General features: G+C 40.3%; 1 protein-coding gene across 13 annotated transcripts in view; it reads left to right on the top strand.

Moving 5' to 3' along the window:
* Gug (arginine-glutamic acid dipeptide repeats grunge) overlaps positions 1 to 12627 on the top strand; it is a 109055-nt gene extending 96428 nt beyond the window's left edge. For 9 of the 13 annotated variants that reach the window (XM_076183978.1, XM_076183977.1, XM_076183980.1 and 6 more), the window contains 2 exons: positions 1703 to 1833; positions 10842 to 12627. In XM_076183978.1, the coding sequence (XP_076040093.1) occupies positions 1703 to 1833; positions 10842 to 10946 (236 nt within the window). In that variant the 3' untranslated portion in view covers positions 10947 to 12627. The remainder of the gene's footprint in view (positions 1 to 1702; positions 1834 to 10841) is intronic. The other 4 variants (XM_076183989.1, XM_076183985.1, XM_076183982.1 and 1 more) reach the window with 1 other exon arrangement.
* Positions 12628 to 15518: the final 2891 nt, after the last annotated feature.

Genomic DNA, 15518 nt, shown 5'->3' with positions numbered 1-15518 from the left:
TATTCTATATATGTACTGTGTATGTATGTATGTATGTATATATATATATATATATATATATATATATATATATATATATATATATATGTACAGTCAGACCTTGCCCAACATGAGTGTTAGGTTCCTTAGCCTGTTGTGCTGGATGAAGTTCAGGTCGGTCGAATAATAGGTCTTATGGGAAAAAATAGGTTGGGTTACCAGACCCTCTCCAGACACTGGCACACAACATGACCCAGCAGGCTATTCAGATTGTGCTATTGTGAATCATGGTCATATACAGCCAATGCTAGGATCTTTTACATATTTGTGTAAACATGAAATTTTAGTGCATGGTGAAATCATTTTGGGCAAGGTCTGAATTTATATATATATATATATAATATATATATATATATATGTATATGAAATATTACTCAGTGGATTTTTTTCATTTGGATTTTTATTTATTGTTTTGCAAATATTTGCTCAACAAAGATGCATGATAACATTTGGTATATTATTACTAGAGTGCTTCTGAAGTGAAAGAGGGATGATTTATTGCAGGATGCCTGTGTTTGTATGCCAGTTAAGACTAGCATAAATCAGTTTTGAATATGTTTTTTATTGTCACAATTTTATTATGAAAAGTTTGAGTTTGTTTCTTTGGTACATTGTTACTGGATGGTCAGTTTTTATTTAGCCATTATTTCACCTGCATGTGATATATTCTAAAAAGAAAGTGAAAAACACAATAGCTTTGAATGATATTGATAAATGAATGTTTAGTAGTTGTAATGATCAACTTTCTTACTAGGCAGTGTAAAATTGTAATTCATTGTAATATTTGATACAGCAGATGCATGTACCACAATTAACACATTTGATGGGCAAGGGACACCTTTATCAGAGTAGTCTAGTGTATTAATGCTTTAGTGCGTACTGCCCACTCTCTCATTTCCTTGTATTTAATCAGCACTCTCATTTCACTGTCTGTGCCAATAGTTGATTTATCAGTCTGGGGAGACCATTACTAAATAGGTGCAAGCCCAGTAAACAGATGAAGGAAAGTGTGGTTGAAGGTCATAGTGCCATGAGAAGGAAATTATTAGAGTATACGGACAGTTAATGACAACCACAAGTGCTAGAGGAAGGTACTGATGATGTTCAGGGACAAGTTATCACAAAACTCTTGCAACTCTCCGAGAGAGTGAGTGTGTGTGAGTTGTTAGGGAGGAAGGAAGAAAAATTAGAGGGAGGGAAGATATTTTGAAAATCACATCATTACATATCTTTATGGCACTGTCACAGACAGATGTTTTCTGTATGGGAATACCTTTTGGCAGAAGTTGGGGGAAATTGTTGAACTTTGTTGATTGTTCAATTTCAGTTTTAGTGGTGCTTGTTTCCCTTTTGTAATGGTCTTCTTGTATGGTTAATTGTTAGATATTATTAGATAGAATCCTAGTAGCCTGAAAAAAGAAAAATTCATGTTGCATTAGATACAGTTTACTGTAATCACTTAAAGGATATATCATACAGTAACTGTTTTCAGGCATATTTGAGCTTGGCTGAATAGTATCCAGAACAAGTGTAGTTTACATATTTTGTTCCCTTGATAGAGGAACTTCAACATTTACTCATTATAAAGATGAAATTTGAAGTACCTGATGATGTACAAGTTATTACTGAGAATAACTAATATAACATACTATTGTTTGTGCAGCAGCGGCGGCGGCAGTTGCAGCAGGCTACACGCGACCTCCAATGCTTCGACCTAATGAACCTCCACACTTACGGCCTGGTTTGCCACCAGGAGCTCTTCTGTCCCGACCTTATGAAGAACAGTTCGCTCATGTAAGTAATGTATCACTTATTCCATCAAAAAATAAAAACTTAATTCCGTTGATTTATTACATACAATTCACAGGAGCCAGTAGAAATTTGTATTTGGTTGTTCAGGTAATAAGATGTCTTGCCCATATCGGATGGTTTTTATCTCAAGAAAAGAAGAAATAAAATAAAAGATAAAGATCTTGTTAGTTGAAGTCTGTCACACTGTTCTATAGACAGTCCCACTGGGAAAACTGAGGAGTTCTCTTCAGTTATACAAGGATGTCGCCTTCACTCAGGCATAAGACATATGAGGGTGGATACACAGAAATCATTTAATATAATTCTAGGCCCAAGAACAAGAAGGGCCAATATCAAAAGGTTAGGTTTTGAGAAAAACACATATAAATGTTTTAATGCTTTACTGAAAATCGGCTACTAACAGCTGAAGGATGTTTATTTTTTAAAGAAAAATTTAAATTTAAATCTATAATTTGATGGCTTTTCATGGTATGTTACTAAAGAAAAACCTAATTAGTGATACTGAGATTGGAACTACCACCTGTTTCAACAAGTACAGTATCAATATCATATTTCCAAGAAACTTAAAATACAAAGTTACCAAAAGTACCAACTTATGGCAATCAAACCCCAGGATCATCATCAATATAATCATCATCATCTGGATGATCTGCTGCCTGTAAGCTCCCATAGAAATGCCTACTTCCTTCAGAAATAAGTGTAAGGAGATCTGTCAAGTCCTTTAGCTATTTTGGTGGGAGTTTCCTTGGTGCATCTTCTAGCTGGGGGAGTGTCCAGTTTGATGTTCTTCCTTTTCATTTTCTCCTTAGCCTAAGTGCTGTGGTGAGACATCTTGATTGAAGGATATGAAGCACATGATTTTTCCAGTTTCATCTGGAGAGTATTTCATAACCTTCATCTTCATCCAATATATTGGCTGACCCATTGTGTCTTTGTGATGATTCACCAGAGGGCCATCATGCATATACAAGATCTTGGAGTTCTTGAGAGTCAGTTAATTGCATTTCTGTCTGTTGTGATCAAGTCCCATTGTACCTCAGTAATGTTTCTAGTAGATTTCTTATGTATTTCAATGTTGGCATGTATGGTGTCAGGTTCCATGTGTGTATGTCCTGGTTCCAAAAAGGAATGCCTTATTTTTATCCCTTTGTACCTACACATATGCATAAGTATGGCTGCAATTAAATTGTTTTTATTTTGTCCACCACATGAATTATAGAGTCTGACCTCCTTGATGTCATTTGGCATTCCACTCAACCATTTCATTACACACAGTCCAATTGTGGTACTCCCCAAGGCAGTCGTAGCTCCTCTTGGGGATCGGTGCCACCTGCGTGGAGCTGGTGGCCAGGGCTGGTTGCCGCTGTTTGGCCCCCAACTCTTGGAGTTGGGGGGTGGTCCCACGACGTAGACGCTGTGGCTCCAGGACCAAACACTGCGGCTCCAATCATCATCACCACCAAAACAAGATGCACTCCATTTAACCACAGACACACATACACCAATTACAAGAGAGCTAACTGGGAAGCTTTTACTGAAGAGACAGAACAACATTTTGAAACACTTAACAGTACACCAATTACAAACATAAACAATGCTGTGCACACTTTTAATACAATCATACAAAACGCAGATAAGAGATACATCCCTAGAGGCAACAGAAAATCACACAACCCCAACTTCACACCAGAAATCCAAGGCCTCTTCAGACAACGAGACACACTTGAACACAATACCCCCACACCTATTCCTCAAAACATAGCAGACCAAATACAAACACTAAACACTGTGATTGTCAATAAAATACACGGACAAAAAACACAAAATTGGCAAAATTTTATCAATACACTTTATCACAAAACAAACACCAGCAAATTGTACAAAACACTCAACAGCATTACACTATCCAACAGTAACACAACACGCTCTCATGCACCAATAATCACAACAACAGACAATCTACCCTCAAACAGACAACAAGCAAACACACTCATAAATTATTTTGCACAAACAAGCCATCTCACTTCTCACCCTGATGACTGACACACTGTTCGACATAAGAAAGACTTTTCCACAGACTCAGACTGTACACCCTTCATAGACAGACAAAACACATAATACATAATCTCAAGCACTCATCTGCCTGTGGCCCTGATAACATAAGTAACATCCACCTAAAACACATTGGACCACAAGGTATACACGCACTCACAAACATTGCAAACTACAGCTATTCACACAACACTATACCCGACATCTGAAAGCATGGTAAAATAATCACCATTCCAAAACCAAACAAAGACCCAACAATCCCAACATCACACCGCCCAATCACACTTCTCTGTACCCCCTCTAAAGTCATTGAACGCCTAATACTTAAACTTGTCACACCACATATTCCCCTTGTAGACTCACAACATGGTTTTAGGCCACTACCCTCCACAAACATTCTTCTGATAAACCTCACACAAAGAATTTTAGATGGCATCAATTCAGATAGGCTCCACCACAGAACACTTCTTATAACATTAGACATTAGTAAAGCTTTTGATGCTATCCCCCACCACAATCTAACAAATAGAATATATAACACAGACATGCACAATAACGCCAAAAGATGGCTGGCCAATTATCTGGCAGGTAGGAATGCTTATGTGTCATATAATGGCCAATCATCGCACATCAGAAACATTAAGATTGGAGTACCACAGGGCTCTGTTCTATCCCCCACGCTCTTTAATCTATACATGCATGACATACCCACACCAGACACCTCAGAAATACAAATCTCTTCCTATGCAGATGACATAACAATCACATGCACACATCGTAACACAGACAAAGCTGCAGAAATAATCCAGCCATAACACATGGTTCATCACAGACTCAAAATAGCTCCAACCAAATCTACAGCAACACTTTTCACCAACTGGACAAAAGAACACAAATACATACCTCATCTCTACATCAACAACACTCTAATACCACACACAAACACACCGAAAATTCTTGGTGTAACATACGATACATCCATGTCTTTCAAACAACACATTACAAACATATAAAACAAATGCACACCTAGACTTAACGCACTTAAGTCAATCACTGAAACAACCTTTGGACAAAGCAAAGAAACTAATACAACAATATACAAACAATGCATACGCTCAGTGATGAATTATGTGAGTCCACAACACCCTTCAATTTTACAAAACAAAGCCGTAAAAACAATTACAGGCTGCACAAATACAACACCTACAAATCATTTACACCATGAAACAAAAGTCCTCAAAGTCAAGGACCACCTCGACATGAGAGGCACACAAACACTTGCCGCAGCCATCACAAACACATCACACCCACTACACTACATAGCAGAACACCCACACACACCAAGAAACATTAAAACAACACCAAAAGACCTGTATCACACACAGATACTCTCTTCTCTTCCTCCACAATCACCAAATACCAGCCTCTGGAAACATATTCATAATCATATCACTCACCACTCCATTAACACACTGAAAGACAACACATTGCTGCATGCCAGACCCTCTGATATCCACCCTTCTGAATCCTCTCTCCCACGAAAGGACAGAGTCCACCTGGCCAGACCGCGGTGCGGCCACCACTCAGCACTTCTAAGCTACCAGAAGAGGCTGGATGAACGTATTGTGAACAGCTGCCCAGGATGTAACACTTCACCCCATACCATACAACACATAATGTGAAGACTGCATTATACACAATCATGCACACAAACAACACAACATACACTCTATAAAGGATTTGTGGGAAAACCCAGTTTCGGCTGTAGCATTCCTTGGGGAGACGGGACTGCTCAGACAGACAGTCTAGGGAAAGACAACAACATCAACAACAACACAGTCCAATTTCTTGACCACCTCTTCTTGCAATTGTTTCATCCCACATCATACAGTGTGCTTTATTTCCCTCCATACTGGTTTCATAAATGGTTAGATTGTACACTGCAAGTTGTCTCTTATAGTAGGCAACTCCTGTCTGTAATACTAGGCATGACAGAACTTTCTGGAGATCAAACAATGCAATGACAATTCCTTTATTTTTCATAGCAAACTCTCTATCAATTTTCATCTATTTGTAATCAGTCTCTGCCAGTTCATGGTGTCTTGCTCTTTCCTCTTCAGTGGGGGTCTTATCATCTCCATGAGAAGTAGCTAAGGATGCCTTAAAAGTGTCACATTTCTCACAAGTATCCTGAAGTGGGTGATGAAACAACAGATTGAAGTCTTTGTTGAACACTTTTCTATAAGTATGTTCCTTTTAAGGGGCAATGTTGTTTTCTTGGCAGTGTTCTTTGTACAAGCAGTACATCTGAGCTATGGTAAGATCAGGATTAAAATATTTTCATTCTGAGGTTCCCCTAGTGTAGTGACTTATAGGCTGTGAATTTAATAACATTAAGTGATTCAGAGGATATTTTCTTCTGTTTCCCATGCCTCCCACTTCCATCTTGTGGTAGAATCCCAGCTGTTGACTGTCGCTTCTTTTCTGACACTATTCGAGGTTTCTTAATTGTAATTCCAAGCGTAGATAGAAACATTCTTTGGCACACCTCTTTTTCAGGTACTCCTTGCTGAAGAAAATTGGTATAAAAGAAGTAAAGAAAGTTCTGAAAAGGACCTGGGAGTAATTATCACCAAAGATATGTCCCCAGGCAAGGGTGGTGGGTTAGGGATGGGAGATGGTTAAAGAAAATGGAGAAAAGTAGGAGGTGAGCCAGCTGTTGTTTGCGGACGACACTGCACTTGTAGGATCAGAGGAGGGATTTAGGAAATTGGTGACAGAGTTTGGGAGAGTGTGTGAAAGAAGAAAGTTGAAGATAAATGTGGGTAAAAGTAAGGTGATGATATATACAAGGAGTGAAAGTGGCAGTAGACTGGAAGTGAGCATTAAGGGAGAGTGACTGAAGGAAGTGGATAGTTTTAGATACTTGGGTGCAAATATGGCAAGAAAGGGTGGAGTGGAGGTGGAAGTAGAATGTAGATTGAGAGAAGTGAGTAAATGCCTTGGTGAATTAAATAGTGTAATGAGGAATAGATATTTAGGAATGGATGCTAAGAGGAGATTGTATGAAGGAGTGATTGTGCCAACAGCACTGTATGGGGAAGAAACATGGAACATAAGAGAGGAAGAGAGAAGGAGTTTGAATGTGTTTGAGATGAGGTGTCTGAGAAGATGAGGGTTACTAGGCTAGATAGAGTGAGAAATGAGGAGGTGAGGAGGAAAACAGGGGTGGTAATGGAGTTTGGAGATAGGGTGGATGAAAGGGTATTAGGATGGTTTGGACATATGGAAAGAATGAGTGAAGAAAGACTAGTAAAAGAAGTATGGAAGGCAGATGTGGCGGGAGTGAACATGAGGGGGCAACCTAGGATGAGATGGATGGATGGGGTGAAAGGGGCTTTGGGGAAGAGGGGAATGTCTGTTGAGGATGGACAGGAGAGGACAGAAGATGGGTGAATGGAAAACAGTTGTATATGGATGTTGTTGTGATGCATGAGGTGGAATGGGTGGGGGGATGGGGGATGAGGTAGTATGTGTGAGAAAAATTTGACGCAGCCCAAAGGGATTTCTCCCTGTCTTCTTTTCTGCATGAGGGGACGGAGAGGGGGGTCACCGATTTAATGAAGCAGCCTTGCTGTGGATGCGCTGTGTCTTGCAACACTGCTTCTGACCCAGGGCAGTGGACAAGATGCAGGGATGACCCGTCATCCAGGAGGTGCCAAGATAAGAGGGAGGGTAGAGGGTGGAGGGGAGTGGAGTGTATTAGAGATGGAATGGGTGGGAATGGTTTTTATGCCTTTGTTTTTTGGCTACCTCCCTTGTAAAGGGAAAAAGCCTTTGGTATATGTGTGTATGTAGTTAGAGAAACCTACAATTTATTAAGATCAATAATGATGGCTTTTAATTACTTGAATGAAGTAATGGTAAAAAAAAAAATATTAGTCACATCGATAAGGCCAAGAGTACACTGCGACACTATGAACACCCAATACAAAAAAAAGAATATAAAGAAATTAGGAAGAATCCAAAGAACAATGACAAAGATGGCCCCAACACTTTCAAAGTTGGCATATGAACACAGATTGTCTGAACTGGAATTACCAACCCTGGAACAAAAAAGAGGAAGAAGAGATCTATTGTCCATTTACAGAATCATGAAAGGGATGGAAGTCCTTGACAGAGAAAACTTGTTAAAGTGGGATAAAAAAAAAAACAAGAGGACATAAAAAGAAACTCAAAAAGGACAGTTATAGAAGAGATCTGGAAAAAAAAAAATAGTTTTCCACACAGAGTAGTAGATGTCTGGAACAAATAAGAAACAATAGAGTGTGTAAAAACCATACAAGAATTTAAGAACAAACTAGATGCTGAGAGATACAAGGATGGGTCAGTATGAGCATAGCTCCCCTTCCCGTATAATACAATTAGGTAAATGCACACACTATAATACTAATAATGATACTACACTGAAAATAATAATATGTTTTATGAACAGAAATGGTTTCGTAAACATTAAAAGGTTTTTTGCACTGTGCACATTCATTGTAAGGAAAAATTATTAATACTTCACCAACCTGACATAGCTGTCCAACAAAGTGAATGTTGACAAAATCCTACGGAGCAGGACAGCCAGCTACTAAGATGTCTTCAAGGAAACTGGAGGCAGGAGCTAGGAACTACCAAAGAGCTGTAGTTGACATGCATAAACATGTAGTTTGCAGAGCATTGTCATAAAGGCAAGTTTACATCACTGCACCTTGTGCCTAGTTGCTGTGCGGCTATGCATGCCTCTCCACATGCAGCATGTACATTCACACATGCCATAGCCGCATGCCTCTGTGTGCAAGCTGTTTCTGTTCACACTGAAAGTGAAGCAATCGTCAACACGTCTGCTCTCAACCAAGCAGTTGCTGCTGCCACAGCTGGTGTTAGCCTTCAACAGACAAGTAAAGGAATGATAATCTGCAATAAAGTTAATATTTATTTCATTTGACCAATCTGCTATACTGGCTGTAGAGTAAACACGTGTATACCAAATGGTGGCTGGTGTGCGACTGGCAACTGTTGCACGAGTCTCCCCGTCTGGGATAGGGAGACGCTTGCGCCTATGTATGTGTGTGCACATTGGCCTGTGGCACAGTTGCGCAGTTGGTAGAGCTTGGTGGTGTGGTTGGTAGAGTCTCAGACTGTCAGTATGGAGGTATTGGCAGTACCTGGTTCGAATCCTGCCCAGGGCTGAAGTTATTTCAGTATCGCTATGCACGCTATGCACGTGTTTGAGAAAGGCTTATAGCTTGCGGAATAGGCAGAACTTCCTTCATGACTGCATTGAGGAAATGGTCGCTCCCAGGTATACGCCGAAACAACTCCTATTTAATCTCAAGCATTTGTATCTCAACTTGTACTTGGAAAATCTGTAATAAGCGAAACGTCGTACAAATAAAGGCTCCGTCCTCATATGGTGTTTATCTCGTCAATCTTGTCGGCAAACTGCCACTTTTAAGCAAATTGTCACAACACCGAGGACAGAATGGAACCTTTATACGGTCGCTATGCACGTGCTTTGAGAAAGGCTTATAGCTTGCGGAATAGGCGGAACTTCCTTCATGACTGCATTGAGGAAATGGTCGCTCCCAGGTCTACGCCGAAACAACTTCTCCAATTTAATCTCAAGCATTTGTATCTCAACTTGTACTTGAAAAATCTGTAATAAGCGAAACGTCGTACAAATAAAGGCTCCGTCCTCATATGGTGTTTATCTCGTCAATCTTGTCGGCAAACTGCCACTTTTAAGCATAACTATTAGTATCACTTACTAATGCTATAGATAATAAGGTGAACAACAAACTCATCATAAAATTTGCTGAAATAAACCACATACTTTTACATGTCCTGTCAACAGTACACCATGCAAAAAAGGCCATTGTTGACATTGGCCTTTCACTGACACTTGTTATCTCTTAAGTTGCGTAATACAAGAAGGGTCAATCAAGACACTGGCCATTCTAGCACAAAGATTTTTGACTGATCGTTGACTTTGGCTCAGAACAGAGGGCTGGTGTGGCTTCCCTATTGCACCACCGACTTTGGCCATTATAGCACTGATAGAAACATGTAATTCCAATTCCCTGGTAGGGTTATCTCAAAAGGGCCACTTTTTTTACATTGGCTCTTCATGTTCTTGGGCCTAGAATTGATATTTAGTCAACAGTGTCAGTGGATTATGACACTGGAGTGACAGAGGAAACTGATAACCTTCTCAGGCACTTGCAGAGGCCCTACACATCATATATGGTCATGTTTGTGTACTGCTCAGAAATATGTGGGCAATTGTGTATGAGGCATATTTCTTATTATATGTTGGTATATCTTAAATGATGTATGGTGGCCACAGTGGAATCTTATCTGTATAGCATAGTTTTAGATTTGTGTCCTGCCAATTAAGGGACAACCAAAAATTCCTGTTAGACACAAGGCTAGCTAGAGCTCTATCAGTGAGAACTGTGTATGAATGTTTGCTCATGTTAGTGTGGTTTGGTAGGAGTGGTGGGATTGTCTTGTGTATTGCATTGTAGGGGATATTGAACAAAATGTAGAATGGCCAAGAGGCTTTCATTGCAAGGGTAGTGTGCATGGGGGGGGTTTTATGTGTGTGTTTAGTCTGAATAAGGCAGCATACTTGATTACTTATGAAGTCGTACTATCAGGACACATGTTCATCCTAGAGATTTGAACTTCAGTCAGTCTGTTCTTAAGTGACTTTAAGTCACTCATGTGTGAAGGAAAAGTATCTCTGGGGTAGTTGGGAGTTGTGTAAAGAAGTGAAGATCTGCTACATAAGAGGTGGTTATTTCAAAAGATGGAGATGGCTACACCTACCCTAAGTGACTCCCAAATTGCAACATCATACTAATTCAAATTTGATTTTACATTTGCAGATTTCAGTAGCCCAGGCACATGAGCACCTACAACGGCAACTACTGCTAGAGAGAGAGCGATTCTCTCACCCACACCTAAATCCACCAGGACCCTTCCGACCATAGGTGGCCAATTAGAAATCACAATGCCTAGGTGGTGTGTGGCTGTATAGACAGCTTGTGATTGCTTTGTACAGAATGCATCATATGAGTAACTGATAAGTTAGTTTAGTCATTTTGCAAACTTTGTCAAATGCGTTGATATGTCAGAAGTGTTATATTGTTCTCCCATGAAGTTGTGAATGTAGGCAAATGTTTTATTATACACATATCAAAGAAGAAAGCTGTACACCATTACTCCTTGTGTCACATCAAATTGGATAAATGATGGTTAAAGGAGTGCTGTTATGTCTGTACCAAAATGAGTCCCATACTTCATTATTTAAATGAGCCTTGTATAGTTGATGGGTTTGAGAACTTTGAAAACATTGTGGGACATTGTTGCTTTCCTTTAAGTGGAGAAATCCATTTGATTTGATTAGAACAGTTGGTGTTACAGTAATGAGAAGTACTTGAGGGAAGGAACTAGGTTTCTGCGTTTTAGTAAAGACTTGATTCTTGCAGTGGACTGGACATGTTGGAAATGTAGAGTGCATATTTATATAATGGGGATATTGATTATTCTGATTTAGGGCATTTTGGAAAATAATTTCAGAGAAGCAGAGTTCATGGAAATCATTTGATTTTGAGAAGTATTGAATGTTGAATATTTGAAGAGTTATTGATCTCAGATTTAGGTGTAGCGTGTGGTACCATCATCATTGTCATGTAGATAGTTGGGACTGCTGCATACAAGTACAGTGGTAAGAATTTTTATTTTTATTTTATCAATTTTTTTATTTATTTATTTTTTTTTACCTTTGTAATAATTTATATTAAGATGATTTAATATATTAAGGAAGGATAATTTGATTGAAGAAAGTGAATATTGTGTTTCTGACAATAGTATGTGAAAGTAGTCATGCTGTGGGGAAGGACAATGACAAAACATTGGGGGAAAGAACTTCATAAGTTTTTTTTTCTTTTTTATGTAGGAACTGAAATTAGTATAAAGAATTTTTTTTTCGTATCAGCAGCATCACCAGAGTGAGGGAAGATAGCTTGGAATTGTGTTGGATGCTGGAGATGGCATTTTTTAATCCATGTGGGGACTCAAGTGCTTGGATAGCCTGTGTACCTAATATTTATTTTTCCCTTCTTTCTCATTTGAATAGTCATCAAGTTAGAAACACACAATGCAAGAAGACACAGTACTTGGACATGTGACTGTGTTGAACTATGCAAGGACAAACAATTTTATTACAGCCAATTTTTACACCCATAAATATAGTTACACATACAAAAGTCCTCTTGTATCAGGAGAATGTTTATAAGGACTTATGATTTTCTTCTTTCTCTTTTCTTTTTTTCTTTTTTCCTTTTAAGGCATATTAAGTTTTATGCAATTGCAATAGTCTGGTACCTCCAGGATATTGTTCCAATCAGCATGAATATTGTTTGAGCCAAATTATAACACTTGACATGTACAAAACTGGAAGGAAAATGTTTTGCATTTTCACTTGCATCCTTCCGTGCAAGTGGAGAGTGCACGAAACGTGGCCCTTCCCTCGTTTTCCAGTGTGTGGTTCATAGCTATAAATTGTTGTGATGCTCTTTTTAATTTTCATTTAGGATTTGTATTAGGCTAAGTGGCCTATACCCCTCCTCCCCTTTATTTCAAAGCAATATACATTAAGGCAAGTTAAAAGTGATTTTTTTCTTGTTCCTTTTATTACATATCTGCTAGTCAGTGTAATTGATCTCTTGCTATTAATTATATCTATATACCAAGGACTTTTTCCTCCTTATAAAGGAGGTAGTCAGGTACCCATTCCACTCCCATCCACCACCCTTTCCTCCATTTCATCTTGGCTCCTCCTGGATGACGGGTCATCCCTGTATCTTGCCCACTGCCTGGGGTCAGAAGCAATGTAGCAAGACAAGGTACATCCACAGCAAGGCCACTTCATTTAATTGGTGACTCCCCCTCTATTACTTACAACAGATTAATATCAAATGGTATATGGATGGATGGGGGTAAAGGGGCATTGAGAAAGAGGGGGCTGTCTGTTGAGGAAGGAAGGGAGAAGACAAGATAGGGAATGGAAAATGGTTGTGTATGGATGATGCTGTGATGAATGGAAGGGAGTGGGTGGGGGGATGGGGTAATTAGGGAGTGGTCATGTGTGAATGATATTTTGTCGCAGTCCAAAGGAATGGGTAGGAGACTTCTCTTTTTCTGCATGAGGGGATGGAGAGGGAGGGTTAAGTGAAGCGGCCTTGCTGTGGATGTGCTGTGTCTTGCTGCATTGTTTATGACCCAGGACAATGGGTGAGATGCAGGGAAACCCCATCATCCAGGAGGGGGGGGGGGGTAAATAGGAGTGGAGTATGTGGGGATGAAATTGGTGGGAGTGGAATTATGCCTTTTGACTTTGTAAAGGGGGGAAAAAATCCCTTGGTATATGTATATGTTTGGATGTGGTAGGAGACATGGATGACCCTTCATCCATGAGGAACTAAGATGGGAGGGACAGTTATGGGTATTTGGATGGGTGTGGGATGAGGGTAGACTGGTTATGCTTTGGCTGGGTAACCCTCCTTTTAGGGGAAAAGGCCTTTTGGTGTAAATATGTATATGCTTGGAGAAAGATTGATGGGTAAGAAGAAGAGATGAAATATGTTTGAGATGAGGTGTCTGAGAAGTATGATGGGGTTACTAGGCTAGATAGAGTGAGAAATGAGGTGAGGAGGAGAACAGGGGTGGAAAGGAAGTTGGGAGATAGGGTTGATGAAAGAGTATTAGGATGGTTTGGACACATGGAAAGAATGAGTGAAGAAAGACTAGTAAAAGAGGTATGGAAGGCAGATGTGGAGGGAGTGAACATGAAGGGACGTCCCAGGATGAGGTGGATAGATGGGGTGAAGGGGGCTTTGGGGAAGAGGGGAATGTCTGTTGAGGAAGGATGGGAGAGGACAGAAGACAGGGGTGAATGGAGAATGGTTGTATATGGATGATGTTGTGATGCATGAGGTGGAATGGGCGGGGGGATGGTGGGTGAGGTAGTATGTGTGAGCAAAATTTGATGCAGTCCGAAAGGATTTCTCCCTGTCTTCTCCTTTTATGCAAGGGGGGGACAGAGAGGGGGAGTCGCTGATTTAATGAAGCGGCCTTGCTGTGGATGTGCTGTGTCTTACGACACTGTTTCTGACCCAGGGCAGTGGACAAGGTGCAGGGATGACCTGTCATCCAGGAGGTGCTAAGATAAGAGGGAGGGTGGAGGGGTGTGGAGTGTATTTAGGGATGGAATGGGTGGGAATGATTTTATGCCTTTTCCTTTTTGGCTACCTCCCTTGTAAGGGGGAAAAAGCCTTGGTATATGTATGTATGTATGCAAAAGAAGAGGAACAAGTAGCTTTGAAAGAAATGAAAACTGGAAAGGAATCTGAATTGGATGTCATGTGGAATGACTGACAAAAGGTAAAGTAGTAATATTGGAATGACTGGTGAGATTGTTCAATGTGTGTCCAAGGGAAGGAAGTGTCTTAGGATCAACAATAACTTTATTCTTCCTGTTTAAAACCCAGTCCTCCAGTGATGGTGCTTTATGATGGAGGTACGAGATAGTGATCTTTGGAAGCTCCTAATCACAATCCACATGGTAGATGGTGCAGGCCCAGTGGTTGCTCTATACTGGCAGTATAGGTTGGCAGCAGCCTGCCCGACTGAGCAGACCTGTTGGAGGTCCACTCTGCTCATCCCAAATGGGGAGATGGCTAGGAAAGGTGCCCCAAGCATACCCCACTCACCCTCACCTAGGTTAGGAGCACCCCCAGTAATGTCACCATCAACTTTGGCAAGAACTACAGTAAGAAGATGATGCAACAAGAGGAAGCAGCAGCAGCCCTCCCAAATCCGAAGACTCGTTGCTGCATCTCTGCTCAGCTCTGTGACCCCTCATGAATGGAAGCTTGAAACCTTCTCCCAAACCTAGGAAGAATCTACTCTGACAACACTGGCGGATGCCCAAATTCCCTCCCCCTGCCCCTGCCCTCATTGAGGGAAATGTTCAGCACTGTTTATGACATGAAACTACTTCAGAGCTAGATCTGTTGACCCCCACCTGAATCCCACAAAGCAAAATTGTGTACTATACCGACCTTGGCCTACCAGCTCCATTCTCAATCCATATTGAGGTGATGTGAACCCTAACTTTTACCCAAGAATCTTAGCCCTTAACCCATTGACGACGGGGCGGGTGTAGGCTTGGCGGCACCGTATTCCGGGCAACAGAAAATGAGCGGTAACGCTCATGCCGGCGGCTCTACAGTGGCGGACGACATTGTATAGTCCTCACACAATAATTTCCTTTCGTGTCTGTTTGCCTTCTTTGGCGATACAGCTTTGTATATAAAATACTTTCGAGGTTGATAAGGTTGAGTTTATGAGGCATATTACTTGAGAATCGGCCATGATAATGATACATTATATGATATATTATATAATTTATTATCAAGTACTAGATATATTACAATATGAAATTGTCTAATACTATTTTGTCTTTTACTGAAGCCTGTAAACATTACAGCAAATTGATT

This window comes from Oratosquilla oratoria, chromosome 4, assembly GCF_046742065.1.
Source record: "Oratosquilla oratoria isolate Oo_2021 chromosome 4, ASM4674206v1, whole genome shotgun sequence".
Taxonomy (NCBI): Eukaryota; Metazoa; Arthropoda; class Malacostraca; order Stomatopoda; family Squillidae; genus Oratosquilla; species Oratosquilla oratoria.
This window is presented reverse-complemented; position numbering and strand designations above follow the sequence as displayed.